The sequence below is a fragment of the Salminus brasiliensis genome, chromosome 9, assembly GCF_030463535.1.
Source record: "Salminus brasiliensis chromosome 9, fSalBra1.hap2, whole genome shotgun sequence".
Lineage (NCBI taxonomy): Eukaryota > Metazoa > Chordata > Actinopteri > Characiformes > Bryconidae > Salminus > Salminus brasiliensis.
This window is the reverse complement of record NC_132886.1, coordinates 12065030-12084406: the sequence shown is the minus strand read 5'-3', so window position 1 is coordinate 12084406 and position 19377 is coordinate 12065030. Positions and strand designations below refer to the sequence as shown.

The following is a 19377-nucleotide window of genomic DNA, read 5'->3' as shown; positions in this document are numbered from 1 at the left end:
AAGGCTGGGGGGCCTTACACCCCTCTTTCCCATACCTGCCTTTAGGCATGGTGTCAATAGGTTCATGTTTATCTGCTCCAGAAAGTCCTATTCTATTGGCAGTACTTCTTTACACAGACTAGACAAGCTGTGTACATGCAATTACACATGTGTGTCAGCAATGGGTGTGCCTTAAAGTAGCTGAATGCATTTATTAAAATGGGGTGTCCACAAACAAGGCACATTGCAGGTAAGGAAAGTGTGTATTTGTGGTTGACAGAAAGGTGCATGTAGTGCAGTGAGGAGGTGGGATAAAAACAGCACATGTGGAGTGAAAACACCCTTTCCTCTGGTTTCTGTGTAACCTCGGCTTATGCTTTTATCACTACCGTGACTATCTGTAAGAAGCAGGCTGCAGTACAGCAGCAGCAGCAGTAGCAATAGCAATGTGCTGTACCACAGCACCCTCTGTTGGACTGCTACTGCATTGCCGCAGCTGCAACACCAACTGGTGCTTCCTCATAAGCTCTCATTCTGTTGTAGTGTAGGGGTGTAAACAACCCTAACATAACAGAACAGCAGCACAATAACTGGGAAAACTGGGAGATTTTTCATGACAATGTTTTATTTCATGCCACGACCGACAGCATCGCACATGATCCGAAATATAAATAATAAAACAAAATCAACCCAAACACCTTTGGAGGCGCATAACAGCAAAAAAAAAAAAATTAAAAAAAAATAAAAAAAGCATGTGGCTTGAGAGGATTACAGGATATAAACTCCTTGTGGTGTCACTGCACAATTTCATGTAGTTTTAGATCTGGGTTCATTCGGATAGGCTTTATTTCAGAGGTAAAACACGTGTACATTCATTATCACTGCTCATTCAATTACACCCCAACTACAAAACAGCTCTGTACTGTCACTTTAATAAGCGCCTCGGGGCCTGCCTGTCTAGCTGCGATAGCATTACTACCTTGCAATGTGGGGATAATACAGTTTTAAAAACACTGCAACAAACTGTCAGGAGAGTAATGACTACGCTTTGGTTTTTATAAAGTTATCGCATCGCAAAATGCGACCATTAGAATATCCTGTTATCCCCTGAGGCAGAAACTCATCGATTTTTGCCACTGAAATCATTTTCCTCCATATGACATGCTCTCGGTAATTACCTCAGACAGAGCAGGGGCTAATCTCACTGATACAGATAGGCTCCTGACGGATATGGTGAAATTGCATAGGACGATTGTTCATCTAATATTAGGCATTGTGCGGTACAGTGATCATAATCGAGGAAGAGAACACACATACACACACATATACATATATATTACTGTTCCAAAGGTTATATAAATATCGGCTCAAACATTACACAATTCAGGCCTATTAAAACAGGCTGCTTAAGGTACCTAGTGGCAAGCGTACGTTAACACAGCATTCATCCATTGCATTCTGCCTCTACGAACCAAGAGCTCACTAGAAGTTGCCTCTAAACTCACTCTTTGGCTTCATTTCCGTGGCACACTAGACATGATGTAGAGTCCTAGCATACGATGGTACCATGCGCCCATGGCCAAGCACTGCACCTTCAGTATATTCAGTAGTACCCAATCTTTTCTTAAGCCTAACTTCCAGTAATTTGCAGCCATTTCAGAATAAGGAAAACAAATGACATAAAAGAGCTGTTCCAGACCAATTTACGACACCTCTCACACAAGCAAAGGCCTTATCTGAGTCTGACTGCTCTGCATACTGCATACATTTGCAGAGAAAAAGGATGATTGTTGGTTAGAGAGAGAGTGTGCAACTCACACCAAGGGAAATGCACCAGAGCTCATTCTCTGATGGGAAGAGAAAGGGAGGGAGGGAGAGCTGGATGAAAGAGAGAAAAAGGATAAATTAGACACAGAGAGAGAGGTAGACACAGAAAGATCCAGAGAAAGAGAGAAGCAGCTGCCTGCACTCCCAGGAGCCCCATCCGTTCTGGCTAATCTGCCAATGGAGGCCGCTGCTGGCTCTCTCCCTCCATCCATCCCTCCATCTCACAGCTACCAGTGCACATCTGTGGGAGCAAGATAGGAACCAACACACAAGCGCACAGACAGTTTCTCTGAAGATGCTTCACGTGACAGCATTGTGGTTCTGCGTTTTATTTCCCGTCTATGAAATTAGCCTGGCTGACGAATCTACATTAACAGAGTACAGCTTAATACAAAAAGTACAGTAAAAGGAACTGCTGTATTGCACACTCTCCTTCACTCTCACACACGCAACTGTAGAAACAAACAAAATCGAGATTTGCACATTTAGCGTTTTTCTTTTTTTTTTTTTTTACCAGATCTACACATGTAGAGATTACGGTACAACCAAGCAACAAGCTGAGAGCAGCTAAATCAACCATCATTTGTTTCCAGTATCGTACACAATCATATTACACACTACCAAATCAGTTACAGAATAGCACTGCAGCACAAATCTTCAGAAACACTGACATTGCACCATACCTCCATCTGAGCCATTACTCAGATATTTTTGTTATGCGTTTGTGGCACTGACAGGTCTTACTTTTCTTACTTTGTAGTTTGTTCTTGATCATAAGGTGTCTATACTGCGTCAGGTGCATGCATATGGCGATGACTCTCAGCAGTAATGCAGCAGGCCCTGATCCTGCTGTTAGAAACAGACCTGAGGTTTGAACGCTTCAGAGTTTCGAGGCCCATGGCTGATCCTAAATCAGATGTACAGTGCAGCCATGGGGCATCATGGCTTGTGGGAGCAGTGCACTGAAGAGATTCCCCTCACCTTTACTCGCAACCTTCATCATCTAGACATCTATGCAGCCCCTTGATGAACTGTTTTGGGTCAAGTGACAAATTGTTTGAAATAGTGGGAGGCACACAGGCAATACCACATACACACTGGAAACACCATCTTCATGTAGCAGTAAAAATAAACAACTTGAGCAACGAAAAAAGTACCTGAGAAAGAGAATAAGACGAAGAAGAGAGCGATTAAGTATAGGAGTCAAAAGAACGAGATCCAGTGTTGGACTTCCAGAACCTCCTATCCGAAACAATCAGCTAAAAATTACATTCAATCATATGTACCATCTTTCAGATCATTTCCATCATGCGCTTGCTTTTCAGGAATAATAATAATAAAAGTACAAAAGCAAACAAACAAACCTACCATAAACACACATCTCAGTAGTACGTAGCACGTTTCAAACCCACTCAACTGAAGTACTGCTACTGAACAAGTCAGCTTGTGCGAGATGTTATGACTCATAGCAGTTTGCAGGAGTAAGTAAGGTGTCACTGAGCAAGTGAGCGCCAAGGCCACCCATCAAACAGCATACAAGACTTAAATATTGTTTCAGTCCTCCGACAGCTGCTCTTGTCCCTTCCTCCATTTGGTTATTTTCTTTTCTGGTGTTTTTTTTTGGTAGCAGAGCCCTGTAGCTGACAGAGGACTTGATTAGGGTCAGATGGTCTCTGTAGGAGCAGCTTAATCATATTTTGCAGAGCTGGCTTACAGATTGTATCGTTGGCAAAAAAAAAAACAACAACAAAAAATGAAGACATCACCGATTACGCCCAGCCTGCTTTTTGGGGGGCTATTCATTTTGATACAGTACAGTTCAATGCACAGTGGATGAGTGTGCGTGTGTGCTCTCAGCTATAACCATTAGCTTTCTCACTGGCTCTGTGATTCTCTGGCTCCCAGCGCAAGCTGCCGCCATTGTCATCTCAGTAGAACTTATCATCAATGCGGAAGTGTGGTCTTGTGACATCATCAGGGTTGAGGAAGACCGAAATGGACTTGCCAGGATTTTCCGTGACTAGCTGCTGAAGCCTCTGCGCTAGCCGGTCATCCTGGGGTGACCCTGCGGTGGAGGGCCCGCGGCTGGGCGACGAAACCCCGTGCCCGTTACTCGCGCCGGCGGCTTCTCGTTTTAGCTGACAGGCCTGCCTGGCTTGCTCCAGCGCTGCACGCAAGTGTTCGGCTGGATCAGAGCGCAAATGCGCTAGCTTCCGAGCTACCAGCAGGGCGGCGCCGTCAGTAAGGTGCTCTAGCATGTTGTACTGAGGGAGGAAATAGTTGGGGCAGTTTTTACCCAACACGCAGTGGGACAGATCGTCTAGGAGACCCAGGAGAAGGCGAGCAGGTGTCTCTTGATCGGGGCAGCTCAGGTAGGCTGCAGGTAAGCGGTCGCAAGCCCAGAAAAGCAGCGTGCGTAGGTGGTAGAGGCTAAGGCCGGTGCGTGGACGCGCAAGCAATCTGGACAGGACTGCCTTGGCAGCCTGGAAAGCCGCAGCCATGGGATAGGGCACACACTTCTTTAGCTGAACCTCGCTCCGGGAGAAGGCCAACCTCCACTCTCGGTCCGGTCTAGAGGCAGACCCTGCGGCCGGGGAGCAACAAGGCAGCAGATAAAATCCGCTGATGGCTTCCTCCTCAGTGATCTTCCCGTCCCAGAAGTGGTTGGTGGTGAGCCAGCTCTGTGCAACTGCTGGCCAGCCACGAAACGACACTACGGGGAGAAGGTCATAGAGCACACGGCTGGTACCTGCTTTGAGGATTAGAGTGGTCAAAGGTCCATTCCGTTCAATGCGATCCGGCACTGGAATACCCCTCTGTGGATTACGTCGAAGCTCTTCTACTGCTGTCCCAACCACATTCCAGAACCAATCAGTGACCAACAAGGGGGAGAAGTAGCATCCATCCAAAGACTGCGGGGACTGCAGGGATGGAATCGACCCTAGTATGGAACCGCCTTCTTCCTCCCCGTCATCATCTTCCTCGCGCTGCCCATTAGCCTCGTCCTCACAGCAGATACCCCATCGAGCCAGCATGGTGGGGTCACAAAGCCGCAAGCTGAGCCAAGAGTGGCACGGCGGCGACTGGCGCATGTCCAGGGTTACAGGCTGATTGCGGTCATGCAATTTCAGGGCAGGCACCAGCAGGGTGAAGTCCAGGTCGAAGTCCACACCTCTGGCATAGTCACCCAGGTCCTCAGGGTTCAGGTCCAAAACGCCCTCCCTGGCACCGCCGGACAACAGCAGGTACTCGTTTGCCACTGGAAGCCTCTTGTCTACCTTCTGTACCAGGCCTAGGAGAGGACACATTCAATGGGTCAGAAAATATTTAATGCAAGTTAATTACATCACCCAGAAAAAGAGCACCTTGACTATGACCAAAGCACAACATGCAATGTTCAATGACATTATCACTGGGTAGGAATCCAACCCAAACTTGATATCTGGCATTTCTTTGTTTCAAATGTCAGATTTCAAAGCCCAGGGCATAATATTGCTGAGCTATACGTTTTTTATTGTTTTTTTTCTTTTACTTCTCTGTTATTTGGAGGGGTTAAAGCCATATTTAGGTCTAGGCTAAGCTGTAGAGACACTGCACAAATGGAATTCAATGGATATGTTTAAGAGACCGTGGTGTCTCAGTGCGCTGTCTGCAGACTCTGAGCTACATCCTGCAGTTTAAATCTTATAACATGATTTCACTCATCCAATTATCTTCAAACTAAGCCAGCGTGTGAACCCCCTGCTAGTGCCTCAGACGTGGGTGTATACCTCTTGCTGCATGTGTGAATGAGTGTGAAAGAGACAGCTTGAGAGAGAAAAGAGATAGACAGCAAGAGAGAGAGAGACTGTGAAAAGAGAGAGGACATGCTGGGAAGAACATAACAGTGGAAAGGATAACCAAAGAGAAAACAAGCACTTCATGTTCCTGTCCTTTGGACCATGATACACAACCAGGTGGAAACAATTTTTAATGCTTTTTTTATCCATTTCTCACACTTACTTATTGAGGCAGCGCACACTGTAAGAACAATGGTAATTCTGCCCTGCAACTAGGGGTGGGCCTGAAAAACTATTCTATTAGTCAGAATAAACACAGAGGTCAAGTATTGTGATTCTGAAACTGACATACTGTTTTAGGACAGTGGGGGGAAATTGTGATTCTTAAATGCAGCTCATTTAGAAAATGGAAGTGAATCGATTCAGAATCGCAGAAGTCAGAATCTTCCGAATGTCAAAATTTAATTTTCTAAATGTTAACTGATAACGTAATGTTGGTGGAATGCAAAAGGCAGAACTCAGACGTGCAGTGCCGGACAGTCTGTGGATGTAGTTTTAGTTACTGGTAACGCTCCAACATGGTGGTCGCTGCTGAACTGGGTAAATTCCTACATGTGAAATGGTATGTCCACAAGCTAAACCTGAGGTAATATATTTTTTTCCAAATGACATCTGTAATGTTTGATTGATTTGTATGGGGAAAGAAATCTCAGACAATGTCCATGATACGCTCAGAAAATTGTAACGAGATGAAAAACCAAGTGTGAAGCTTTTCTTTAGTTGTTCTTCAGACAGCGTGAAGAAGAGCAGAGGGCAGTGCAGCAAAAAGGCCCGGATTCGGGTTTGTTTTATCTGTGAGAAATAAATTGGGTCAAATGGGGGAGCAGAGGAAGAAGGAAAACTGAAAGAAAAACTGTTCAGTGTGTCGGCTTTGCACACACGCACAGACACAGAGAAAGAATGCGGTCAGTCCATTAGACCAGCCTCAGCCCTCCACACTCCACATCTGAGCCTGGCAAGGAGGAGGGGAAAGCACCCCCCCACCCTTTTTTTTTTTTTTAAGTACTCTGGGGTGGCGATGAGAGCTGTGCGTCATCACACACACCCACCCACATACAATCACAGATCTCCCCTGCCTACACTGCAAACTTTCAACAAATTCAACACTGACTCTGCATCTCTCTCTCTCAAAAACTACCTAAGCGCTACACAAAGCCTTGAGGCGATTTCTGTCCGAGTGGATAGATAACACCTCAGTAATAATTCCACTGAGGTAATAATTAAAACGCTAAGAGCTGAAGATAAGAAGGTGATAATATGCAGACTAAGAGTGTTGGAGCAGCTAGGATTTCAGGGAAGGCTGTCCGAAGGTGCAATAGCTATGCAAAGCAGAACAGAATTAAACGGAATACAGGCCGAAAAAGCCGCAGGTACATCTCAAATAAAGCCTTGGTGTCACATCGATTGAAGTGGCTCCACTAATATGCGAACCTTGATATTGAAACATTGGCATGTTCAGACCCAGAGATCGGTTCTCTGGGTCGCTGCCAGGTTCCAAACCAGCTTTTTGACCAAATGTGAGTTCAGTTATTAAAAAAAAAAAAAAAAGCGTTAGTGTTAAAACGCCCAGACACACACCGAACCTGAAAGGCATGATTGTGTTTTATGGAGACGACGAGCAAAAAAGACAGACTGAGACAAATGAAGATGAATCCATGCCCATTTGCAGTAGAAGACAGGCATCTCCTTTGCCTGGTTTAACAGAAAGAATTGTCTCTCTGTCTTTAGGAAAGTCAGATTAGTCTCAGAAGATAAACGAAAAGCCTCACTACATTCCGCATTTATTGAGTCAGGCCACGTTTGTGGAACAGCTATCGCTCTCCAGTCTAAATTAGCTGTACGTTCAAAACGCAGACTCCGCTGTCAGCTGTCTGATCCTTTACACAGAGTTTTCTGTGCAAGAACAAGAAAAAGTGGTGCAGTTGAAATTCATCTTTTTTGCCCCCTTTTCTTTCTTTCTTTTTTTTTTATATAAAGAAGGCAAACTCAGTCTTTGGTGACATTTCTAAATACATGATCTGTCACATCTAAAGCACTGTTGGGCAGCTGTTCTTCATGCCATATGTTTGGGCATATGCTGTTCAGATATGCGATACCCAGAGCACACTTATAATTATGCAAATGCAACCCCCAACGGATTGAAAATCAACACTTAAAATGATTTACATCAGATCATGAATTAAGGTTCATCCAGCTTGATTACATTAAGTCATACGAGCTACCAAAAAGTTAAGGAGCTAAAATAGCTGTAGATAAGCATGGAGTGCTTAGTTTAGTATCAATACCTTTAGTACATATTCCACCATTTGGTACAGTGTCTGTGATCGATATCTGTGAAAAGATGGACAAAAGTATTGAGACACCTGCTCTTTCATTGTTTCTTCCAGGAGTAAAAAAAAAAAAGAAAGAAAAAGGAAGAAAAAACAACAGTTTATCCTTCTTTTCCTGGAGTAACTGCCTCTTCTGTCCAGGGAAAGAGTCTTTGAGCAGCGCACCTACCCCCAACTGCTCCCCAGGCGCTGCAGCTAGAGCTGACCACTGCTCTGGGTACATGTGCTCACTGTTCCCTAGTGTGTGTGTGCTCACTGTAAGGATGGGTTAAATGCAGGGGTCAAATTCCCAAGTGTGCAGCACAAATGGCGATCGAGTGGTTCATCCTTCTTCCTTCTCCTATTTTTTTTAACCCCACCTACTTTCAAGGGTACTGTGGTGGTGTGAAGTCCTGAATTAATAGCCCTGCCGTTACACTGGCAGAAAGGCTCTTTAATATTTCGATGCTCCTGCAGGTATTTATTAACTACAAATGGTGTTTTGTGGGGTAAGGCACCTCTACTTTGGAACCTACAGGATGGCTGGGACCCTCTGGTCATGATGGTTTTCCACAGTTTGGTCATTTTCCTGCTCAAACCCACTCAATTCCATTCAGCAGTTAATTGTCAGGTTTAGTTGGCATGTAAAGCAGGAAGAAATCAGGCCCTCAATTCCCTACCCTGACCTATAGAGATATTCTTCAGTGAAGATGATTGGCAGTAAGGTGTTACTCAAATCCATTGCAAACCATTACCCGTGACTGGCATACGCTACTGACATGTGCTGATGGATTTGGAGGTCATGTAATTAGACTTCTGACTGACATAAAGGACGGCCGGTTTGGGACATGCCTATTAAATCTGCAGGTAAGAACATGGAAATAGCCAGACCAGAGTGAGCCAGCCAGTCTCTCAGCAGTAGGCCGTCTGAGTACAAGACTGCTTCACCACAGGCATTTCACATAAAACATGCACTGATCACCTAATTAAAAGCCAGTTAATTACTCGTGCTTCTTCAGTGTTATGATGGGAATCTATGCAGCTGTTATGTACAATACTAATCACCACAAAGCACCACACCAGTAATACCTTTTAACAAGGTATTAATTCAGCACCATGCTGGGTATTAGAATGTATCCAAAACATTTTTTGGACACATAACACGGCTACAGCAGTCGGTCTGAACTCAACGGCCCTATAATCCATTCATACCACAAAAAAGGATTTTTTGAACCACCAGAAAATCAACATAATATATGCTATAACTACCAAAGCACATACTCAAGGGTGTAAGATACAGATCAACGCAGATATAAATGTGATTAGACCACAAATTAACACAAGCTGTGATGGAAATCACATGATGTTTTACCTCATATAAAACATACACCACACAAAATCCTACCTTAAAAGAAAGAGTCCAGTCAGAAATCCTCATACTACTAACAGCAAATGAAAGCCAATAGCCACAAATGGCCATGCCATCATACCAAACGGACACTTACTGCCTTCTATTGTAAAAGAGTCCACTTGCATTAGTTTGAGGCATTTTACCATGCCGGATCTTTGGCTTGTGTGTGTGGGCGTGTCTCACATTTTTTTATGGCCACAAAAGTAGGAAATCTTGGTTTTAAGGTTTTTACATTTTAAATCAATTGAATTTTAATCTAATTCTGGAAATCCAGATACTGCCGTTAATCAGCTCTTCCTCCATGTCTGAAAGGCGACTGTTCTGTGTAATCATATGATGTACCAGCTTATTCTTACTATTATCCCTGATTGGCTAGAAGCAATGTGCAGGTCGAACTCATTTGCATAAAGTAGAAATCTGCAGAACTTTTTCACTGAACGGTGAGGTAGCAACCTTTCATGCACCCTGCGTATGTGGCAGCTCTCTCCCTTCAAATGAATAGGATATGGAGAGGCGAAGTGGCAAGTGGACATGTACCGTAAGCCATTTCAACATATCTGGCTTGACTACTCATCATACTTTGAATTCTCCCCATCTAAAAAAACAAAAACAAAAAAACACTGCAATTCTTCAGGAAAGGAGGAATTCTGTGTAGGCATTTGCTTCATTTAACAGGAAACCCATGACCTTTATCACACAGGAGACCAAGTGGGCTTTTCGTAAATAAACACTCTGGGACTGCAGTGGGTCAGCTATAATGCTGTTATGATGCTCCTATATAATGAGCTCTCCAGGAGGAAGAGGGTCGAGGGTTAGGCTTAAGTTCACAGCAAAGAATGCCGTAAATATGCTAATGACTGTGGGGCACAGAACTGCACGGCAGGGTGAGCGAGTGTAAGTGATGGATATAGGGATGGTGAACGCAGCTTGTGATGCGACAGTTTTATCAGGCTGTGAATTTCCTTTCATTATCCAATTTCAGAACTGGAGCAGAATAAATTTAGAACTCGTAGCCTAAACTGTGGGTTAGAGCTGATGGGGAGAAAAAAACATCAAAGCAGTTTTCGGAGGGTATATCTGCGCTGAAAAAAAAGAAGTGAGTAAGTAAGTAAATAAATAAATAACAACAAGTTGTAGTTTACTTAAACTGCTTTGATTTATCAAGTGTGTATGCCTTGAGCAAAGTTTCTGACCAGGATTGTTTTCAAATGGTCTACACATAATTCTAATTATATTTATCATAAATAAATAAATGACAGACTATACAAACAGATTGAGCAGAAATTCAGAGTTCTCCTTTTAAGGACTGCCGAAAGCTCAAGAGAAAAGATTGCTGCAATTCGCAGAAACAACTGGAATCCAGGCACCGAAACATGTGGGAGCTCACTGATGGTGAAGTCAACCTCTGTAAACAGGCGGGAGAGAAAAAACAAGAACAACGTAATTGCAAAATTAAGCGACATGCTAAGTTTGATTAACATGGAAAGCAAGAGTAACCCTGATTGAAAACACTGTTTACTTTCAACAACCATTCAAAGACCATTCACTCGACTTTGTGCTCTAAAGGTGATTGTGTGATTTGAGCCTCAGTCAGCTAGACGTTCCTGGCTATACTTTGCTGGCCATGGACTATTGGTTCTTTAGTAATTTGGTTGGATCGCTGTTGAGTCCAGCTGCCTTTAACCTGAGCAGATAATCGCTTGTTTCATTCCTGGTTTGACCGTTTCCCCTAATAAACGCAGCCGTGCTGCAGAACGCTCAGTCAGACTAAAGGGGGGATTGTGGGAATGTGACGTCAATGCCTACCATGCCTGACTCTGTCTCACCAAGTTTAAAAAAAAAAAAAAAAAAAAAAAAAAAAAAAAAAAAAAAAAAAAGATCAGTCGAATTCTAGGTGGCAATAAAAAGTGGGACATGAATGAAGGAAGAGAAAGAGTGAGAGAGAGATGAGCAGAGTGATCCAAACAGATGGAGAATCTGTTTGCACCATGAGCAAAGAGGGTAGAGTAAGAAATACACACTAAAAAAAAAATAAATAAAAACATAACTGGGGGAAAAATAAAATTGCTCCAGCAGACAGAATAGAGGACAGAAAATACTAGACCGACAAAATATTGTGAGGTATATTAAAGACACTGACAAAAAAAAAACAGGACAAAAAAGAACCTGGAGGCTGAAAGTGTGAGAAAGGAACAAGAGAAAAGAAAGAATACAGAGGAAAACAGCACGAGAGGAGACGGAGAGAGACGCATTACAGAGAGAGAGACACTGAGACATGGAAGCTGTCTGTTAACTAATCCAGTTTTTGACAAGATTATGTGAAGCGGCTGTTATGATATTTTCAGGAGAAGAATGAAAAGCTCAGGCAAATCTCTCTCTCCCTCTCTGAGCTATTGTCACACAGACTAGCAGAAGGAGACAGGATGACAGTTACTTTGTGCGCGTGTGGTGTGTGTGTGGGCTGGTGTCTAGGTGGGAGAAGGAGACGTAGCTCACAGTGATGAGAATGGGAAATTGAGAGAAGAGAGAGACAGAAAAAGGAAAAGAAATGCAGGGATTTAAACCGGAACGGCTCTGGCTAGCGACACCGTTGAACAGAAACAGACAGGGCATGGGAACAGTGCCACCTATTGGTCAATCAGGTCCCCTTGCAATTAACAGCAAGAGATCAAGCCAGGGGTTTATGTGGAAATCTTGAAACTGCATGATGTAAATGAATGTGTTTGGATACACAGAGCAAAAAAACAAATAAAAACAAATTTCAAACATACAGGCAAAGGTTTTGTTAAGAAAACTGCAACAGTCTGCTTCCTGATCATATTCAGATTTACCTAAATCCTAAATGTGGCATTTTTCTATCCCAGTCTCTTGTCTGGATGGAACTGAAAGGTGAGTGCAAGGGAAGGTTAATCACAACAAAGGATAGTATGCACAGGGCAAGCCATTATTAACAAAGTTGGACTGCCACAAGTAAAACTAAAGACAGTCTAGGCATCTGATAATATGCTTTTGCATAAGCATCTGATTTTGTTTTTCTTTTTTTCTTAAAACATGTATGGATCTGGGAGAGCACACCTGTGTGTCTTTTTAAATGTACAAATATTATTTATTTGCTCAATTTAAATTAAATCAAACTTATCTGTATTGCACCTTTTACAACTGCCGTTGTCACAAATCAGCTTTAGATCAACACAACAGAAACATGAAATCCCCAGCGTGCAAGCCAAAAGAGACAGTGACAGAACTACTTATACATTATTGATAGTCACTGTACCAATACATCAGACTGTTCTTCTGCTGAGGTGTGCTAATATAAGCATGACATGACAACTAATATAATAGTAGTGATGGTACAAAGAATGAAAGTAATGATGGTTGATGGTGGTAATAAAAATTATAGCAGCAAACAGTTTTTATAAATTTAACAAATTGGTTTATGGTTTAAATCCTAATAGTTTAACTAATTATTAAATCTGTAAAACGATGCAGTTTCAAAGGTCTCTTTTTTAAACAAAAGAAAATAAGGGCCTAAACTTCGAAACAACTGTACTTACGTATAAGCTTTAGTTTTGTCAAAATGAACTTGGTTACTATGTCATTTATGAAGGTATTGCAGACCAGTATAATAAATAAAATGTGTGTATAATAAAACAACAACAACATGGTCATTTATCAGTAAAAACTATTTTAAAAGCTAGGTTTATTATAATGTTATTAGGATGATACATGATCAAGGTAGGTAGGTATCAGGGAGTGCTGCAAGCCAGACTACCAGCGTTACCCACCACACTACACCAACCATATGTTTCTACCTAGCATCTAAACACCTAAACACAGCAATCCAGCTACTGCATCTTACTGCAAAGACTCCTCACAGCAGGCAGAGCGGTTAAACCTTTGCAAAACAGCGTGTCCCATCTGACGGATTAAAACTGGTGCCCAAATGGACAAAAAAAATTAACTAACAAAACTCATTAGTTGTGGCCAGATTAGCCTGCAACAGATGGCAAACAGACTGTAGGTTATTGGGCAGAGCATTTGAGACTGAAACTATGTATGAGGCAGCATTTGGGACTTATGGCTAACCTGTAAATGAGATTACTGATGTTAAAAAGGTTCTATACACAATTCTTACCAAGCATGTTGAAAATGAAGTCTTTGGCAGTGTGCACCTCAAGTGCAGTCTGGTCCCCGAACTCGCCCTGCTCCAGCTGAACGAGCTCCTGCACCTGCGCCGCCAGCTGCTCCAGCGTGGTGCCCGAGCGGAAGTCCACCTCCGCCACACGCTTCACCGGGGCAGCCGGCCGAGCAGCCACAGCGCTCATCAGCGTCTCCATCAGCACAACCTGAGAGAGAAGCATTTGATAACCATTAGATTCACTACAGGGACAAAAGTATTAAGACACCTACATGAGCTTTTATGACATCCCATTTTAAAAACATAGGGATTAATATGGAGTCGTTCCCCTTTTTGTCCTCTCTGGCATTGAGCTTGGTTATGTTAAGCTTGCATGCAGCCGTTCGACCATGGGAACCTATGCCATGAAGCATGAAGCTCCCAGATGCTTTTTATGCTGATGTTAATGCCAGAGGAGCAGTTACTGAGTCTGCATAAAAGTCTGGTCACTTTTATGCGATCACACTTTCTGTAACTTTACGTGGTCTGCCACTTCTTGAAAGAGTTGCTGTGGTTCCTAAATACTTCCACTTTTCAATATCTGTGAGGGAAGAAATTTCACAAACTGATGCTGCAACAGTGGTATCCTATTACAGAACCACGCTGGAGTTCAGTGAGCTTTTTAGAACCACCCGTTCTTTCACTAATGTGTGTAGAAGCAGACTGCACGGCAAGGAGCTTGCTTTTATACACGTGTGGCAATGAGAAACACCTGAATTCAATAATTAGGAGGTGTGTCCCAATACTTATAACCCTAACCCTAACCCTAGTCCATTTAGCATACATGACAAGCAATCAGTTTATTGGCAAGGTGACTATTGGGTGAAAACAGTGTAGTAGCATTAATCAGTGCAGAATTTATAGTACATTATTAACAGCATATGTTTTTGCACATTTCCAAACTCTGTTGAAAGGTAGATGTCCAAGGAGTATGGTCGATTAGAGCTGGGGAATATGACAATATTTTACTGTATCGTAATCGATTTTGTTAACATTTTGAGTAAAAATCATGGTACTCAGTATGGGAGAGTATTTGGATAGCATTGTTTTATTATTTATTTTACGCTGTTGGTGCATTTTGCGTACATGACAAATTTTTAGATAAATATCATACATTGTAAAAATGTTTTTAAATATCATGATATAATTTTTTCCATATCGCCCAGCTCTACGGTCAATATCACTGCTTTAAAGGGTTTCCCAAAACATGCCACATCCTAAAATCGTGGCTTTTAGTGACCAACATCTCAGAAAACAAAATAAGAAAAGCATCCAACTAAAGCTGGGCAATATGACAAAAATGTACTGTATCATGATCAGTTTTACATCATGTCTTTTCTAGGCATATCGAGGATATTGTTAGTGCTTAATAAACACTGACCAGCTACAGGTTGCATTACTAGCAGTGTAATTAGACTGGTTTAATTAGAAGATGATGTTGAATAAAAAATCACTGTACATGAAAGCAACTGAAAAGCAGTTTATAAAAATTTGTTGATAGTAATTTATTTAGTCTGTGATTACATGCATCATGATAAATATCGTGAAAAACATCTGTAAATATCACGATATAGTATTTTTACCATATCGCCCAGCCCTATATCCAACCCTGCTGAGCCAACTTACTGTGTAAGTAAATAGCTAACTAATAACATTAGGGCCCATTAAGCTAATATCCTACTTTAGCACGTCTAACAGAGTTTATATCATATTTTAATGTAAAAATATAATATTTAGAGGCCTAAACAGACTTTACTGATGTACACTGTGTATGACTGTAGGTACTGACAGGGCTAGGGCTGCGTTCACACAGCAGCTAAAGTGGCCCAAATCCGATTTTTATGGGTGTTCAAACAATCCTTTGTCCATTATCAAATATTTAATGAAAATTAAATGTTAATTTAATTCCGATCTAGCTGCATTGCCTCGTATCGGATTTCAATACTGCACTGTGTGTGCTGAGCCGTTCACACTGCTTGCTAGCTAGATAGCTATTAGCTATCTGTGTGATATATGACGAGAAAGCTCGGATTTGGGCCACTTTTACTTGCTGTGTTAATGAAGCCCAGCACTCTGTCCGATTACAATTGGGTCAGTGGGCTGATTACGAAGCAGGCTAGTTAATTAGCCAGCTAATGTCCAGCTAACTAGCCGGATAATCATCATATGTAGCAAATGCGGGGCCAGAAAGTAAAAATCCGCTCCAGGTTTTTGCTCCAACTGCCTGGGCAGCGCTGCTGCAGCAGCGCTGCCCAGGCAGTTGGAGCAAAAACCTGGAGCGGATTTTTACTTTCTGGCCCCGCATTTGCTACAATTGCTGGTAATGTGCCCAGGCTCTATCGGCATTTGTCGTTAATGAACCCAGTCTCCATGAAACACGTCTGCGCTGAGGTTGGCACAGCCTGGGTCAGTCAGGAAGGGAAAAGACAGACAAGTTAACACATGTAAAAGTACCGTTAGCTGCTTCTGTTTCTGCAGGGGGAGAGTCACATTCCTCAGCTTTGCTCAAGCAGCTCGGATTAGCCGCCTCGCTAGCAGGTGTGGGACAAGTGCATGAAGCCAGCGGACACACTTATCAAAACGATGGCTTAAATACTCTGTTTCTACGCCCCGGTTCGTTTGCTCGCAGGTCTGTGTGTTATGCTCCGCTGTGGTGGAGGTGGTAGCTAGCTATGTGATCTGGAATCCAGGTTCAGCTCCCGTCATTCCCAACTCCAGTCCAGACACACGCCTTCCCCCTGGCAACACCAGCCTCGGAAATCATGGGCCACCTCTGAGGATCCTGGGATTAGTAGTATTTTAACGAGATCAGGCTAGCACACCGTGTTCTGCCCTTATCCCGTATAGGGGGCTGCATTTTAACATACATATATACATGCAAAAGTATTGGGACACCTGCTTATTCTTTGTATCTTCTGTAATCAGGGTATTGAAAAAGAGCCTATGTTAGATTTGGGAGGATCTCGCATTGCTGCGAGGATTTGATTGCATTCAAGAGTTTTAGTGAGGTCAGGATGTTGGACTTTATCCCCAACTCCTCATCCCGAAAGTATCGTATGGAGCACCATCTGGAGTTCCACTGCTCCACACCTCAATGCTGGGGGGCGTTATACCCATCCAGCCCCCGCCTGGCTTTAGGCATAAGGCCAGTAGGTTCACGTTTAGAGCCTATTGGCTATTCTGCTGGCAAAGTGTCTCTAGTCTACAGGGACTAGACAAGCTGTGTGTGTGTGCTGGCAGTGTGTGCAAACCTATAGTAGCTGAATGCATTCATTAGAAAGGGTGTCCACAAAGATTAGGACAGATAGTGTATATTCAGGGGATTTGTGGGCCAATATGAGCTTTACACATATATACATGCGCAGTGTATGGACAAAAGTATTGGGACACCTGCTTATTCTTTGTATCTTCTGTAATCAGGGGTATTGAAAAAGAGCCTATGTTAGATTTGGGAGCATTGCTGCGAGGATTTGATTGCATTCAAGAGTTTTAGTGAGGTCAGGATGTTGGACTTCATCCCCAACTCCCCAACTCATCCCGAAAGTATCATATGGAGCACCATCTGGAGTTCCACTGCTCCACACCTCAATGCTGGGGGGCGTTATACCCATCCAGCCCCCGCCTGGCATTAGGCATAAGGCCAATAGGTTCACGTTCAGAGCATTCTGCTGGCAAAGTGTCTCTAGTCCAGGTACTAGACAAGCTGCGTGTGTGTGCTGGCAGTGTGTGCAAACCTATAGAAGCTGAATGCATTCATTAGAAAGGGTGTCCACAAAGATTAGGACAGATAGTGTATATTCAGGGGATTTGTGGGCCAATATGAGCTTTACACATATATACATGCTCAGTGTATGGACAAAAGTATTGGGACACCTGCTTATTCTTTGTATCTTCTGTAATCAGGGGTATTGAAAAAGAGCCTATGTTAGATTTGGGAGCATTGCTGCGAGGATTTGATTGCATTCAAGAGTTTTAGTGAGGTCAGGATGTTGGACTTCATCCCCAACTCCCCAACTCATCCCGAAAGTATCGTATGGAGCACCATCTAGGGACTAGACAAGCTGCGTGTGTGTGCTGGCAGTGTGTACAAACCTATAGTAGCTGAATGCATTCATTAGAAAGGATGTCCACAAAGATTAGGACGTATAGTGTATATTCAGGGGATTTGTGGGCTAATATGAGCTTTGATATGAGCTGAGAGAAATGGAATAGACACACCAGAACATGGAGCTACACTTAAAGCATGTAGTGAAATCAGTTACATTTTGGTACAGTGGTGACTACAGCCAGTCTTGTTTTAGTGAGGACAGCGACCAAAATGTAATCTGTCTCAGGGTTCTAGCAAATGAGGCCTGATTAAAAATGATTAGAAATGCCCTTATTACACCAGCAATTGCAATAACCAGGAGTGCAATCTTCAGAAAAAAACGAATATACCCATTTTAACTTCAAATTAATATTTGTAATTTGGCAAATCTGTGCTGCAGTTGACTTCTTAATAACATTTCAAATTATTTAAATGGGCATCTGATTTTTTCATTTAAAAGAATTTAAAAAGCCAGTTAAGATCATTATAGTGAAAACATTAGAATAGCATTAGGATTATAATAAATATATTATTTCACAGTTTCAGGTTTTAAAAAAGGTTATTGAAACAGGCCCTAGAAAAATGACGATCAGACAATTTGGCTGTAAATATGAAAACATGACTGTAATTGGCAAAATCTGTATCTGTGGGGGTTCATGGAATGTTCCATTTTTAACAGCTGCCTGAATCCTACCCAGGCTAACACTAATATGTGCAGGCATTGACGTATATTGGCTTTCCTGAAGGCCCAGAGTGACGTTTTTCCAGATACAACCGGTCCCACCCATTGCAATGGAGTCTGTGATTGAGTATGCTGGTGGTTAATCTGACACTTTAGGCTTTAACCTCTGGTTTTTATCCAACCATCCTAATTTTGAACAGTGGATTTTAAAAATATGGAACAGTGATTTAAATATTTTGAACAGTGATCCAAATGTTTTGAAAAGTGATTTAAATCTTTCGGATAGTGATTTAGATCTTTTGAGCAGTGATCTGAATCTTCCAAACATTTTAATCTTTTGAAAAGCAATTTGAATATTGAATTTGAATATTAAATAGGTTCTAAAACTGATTTAGATCTTTTAAAAAAACTGATTTAGTTCTTTTGAAAACTGATTTGAATCTTTTAACAAGGTTCTAAAGCTAATTCAGATCTTTTGAAAACTGATTCAGTTTTTTTGAAAACTGATCTGAATCGTTTAACTGGGTTCTAAAATTGATTTGTATATATTTAAAAAAAAACTGATTCAGTTCTTTTGAAAACTGATTCAGTTCTTTTGAAAACTGATTCGTTCTTTGGAAAACGGTGGAAAATGGTGATTCTAAAAGAATCTAACTGATTTGAATCTTTTAACAAGGTTATAAAACTGATTTAGATTTTTTGAAAACTGATTTGAATCTTTTGATATAACACTCATATTTACAGTTAGTGACATTGAACAGTTGAGATTGTCCTGAAGTTTTAGACTAGCTACTGTTTGTTAATACACTGTACAGTAACAAATACGTGCACCTTTACCTTTACCTTTAATTTGATCACTGGAATCCAATAGGCATCTCTGTGATATTACTATGGGTCTTTTTTATTTGCTTGTTTGTTAGTTTGAACTGTTCTTGTCCAACCAGTTAAAACGCTAATAGAAGTAATCCGTGCATGTGTGCGCACTATAACTTTAATCCTACAAGCTTTCTATGCATATGTGAAACCATATTCCATCATAAGAGATGAAGTGGGCTAGATAAAACCA

The 19377-nt window shown here is 42.0% G+C and overlaps 1 protein-coding gene across 1 annotated transcript; it reads right to left on the bottom strand.

Moving 5' to 3' along the window:
• Positions 1-584: 584 nt before the first annotated feature.
• tmem102 (transmembrane protein 102) lies at positions 585-16273 on the bottom strand. Its single transcript, XM_072687423.1, has 3 exons — positions 15997-16273; positions 13501-13711; positions 585-5098 (listed from the first exon to the last, which is right to left on the bottom strand). Exons 2-3 carry the CDS (start codon positions 13700-13702, stop codon positions 3735-3737), a joined length of 1566 nt encoding a protein of 521 aa, XP_072543524.1. The 5' UTR covers positions 13703-13711; positions 15997-16273; the 3' UTR covers positions 585-3734.
• Between the last annotated feature and the right edge of the window lie 3104 nt (positions 16274-19377).

Bases quoted from the DNA above. Each gene is read 5' to 3' on its own strand.
- tmem102 (XM_072687423.1), bottom strand. From the start codon at position 13,702: ATGGAGACGCTGATGAGCGCTGTGGCTGCTCGGCCGGCTGCCCCGGTG. The intron at 5,099-13,500 runs GTAAGAATTGTG...GTCCTCTCCTAG, and splicing joins CTTCATTTTCAACATGCTTG to GCCTGGTACAGAAGGTAGAC.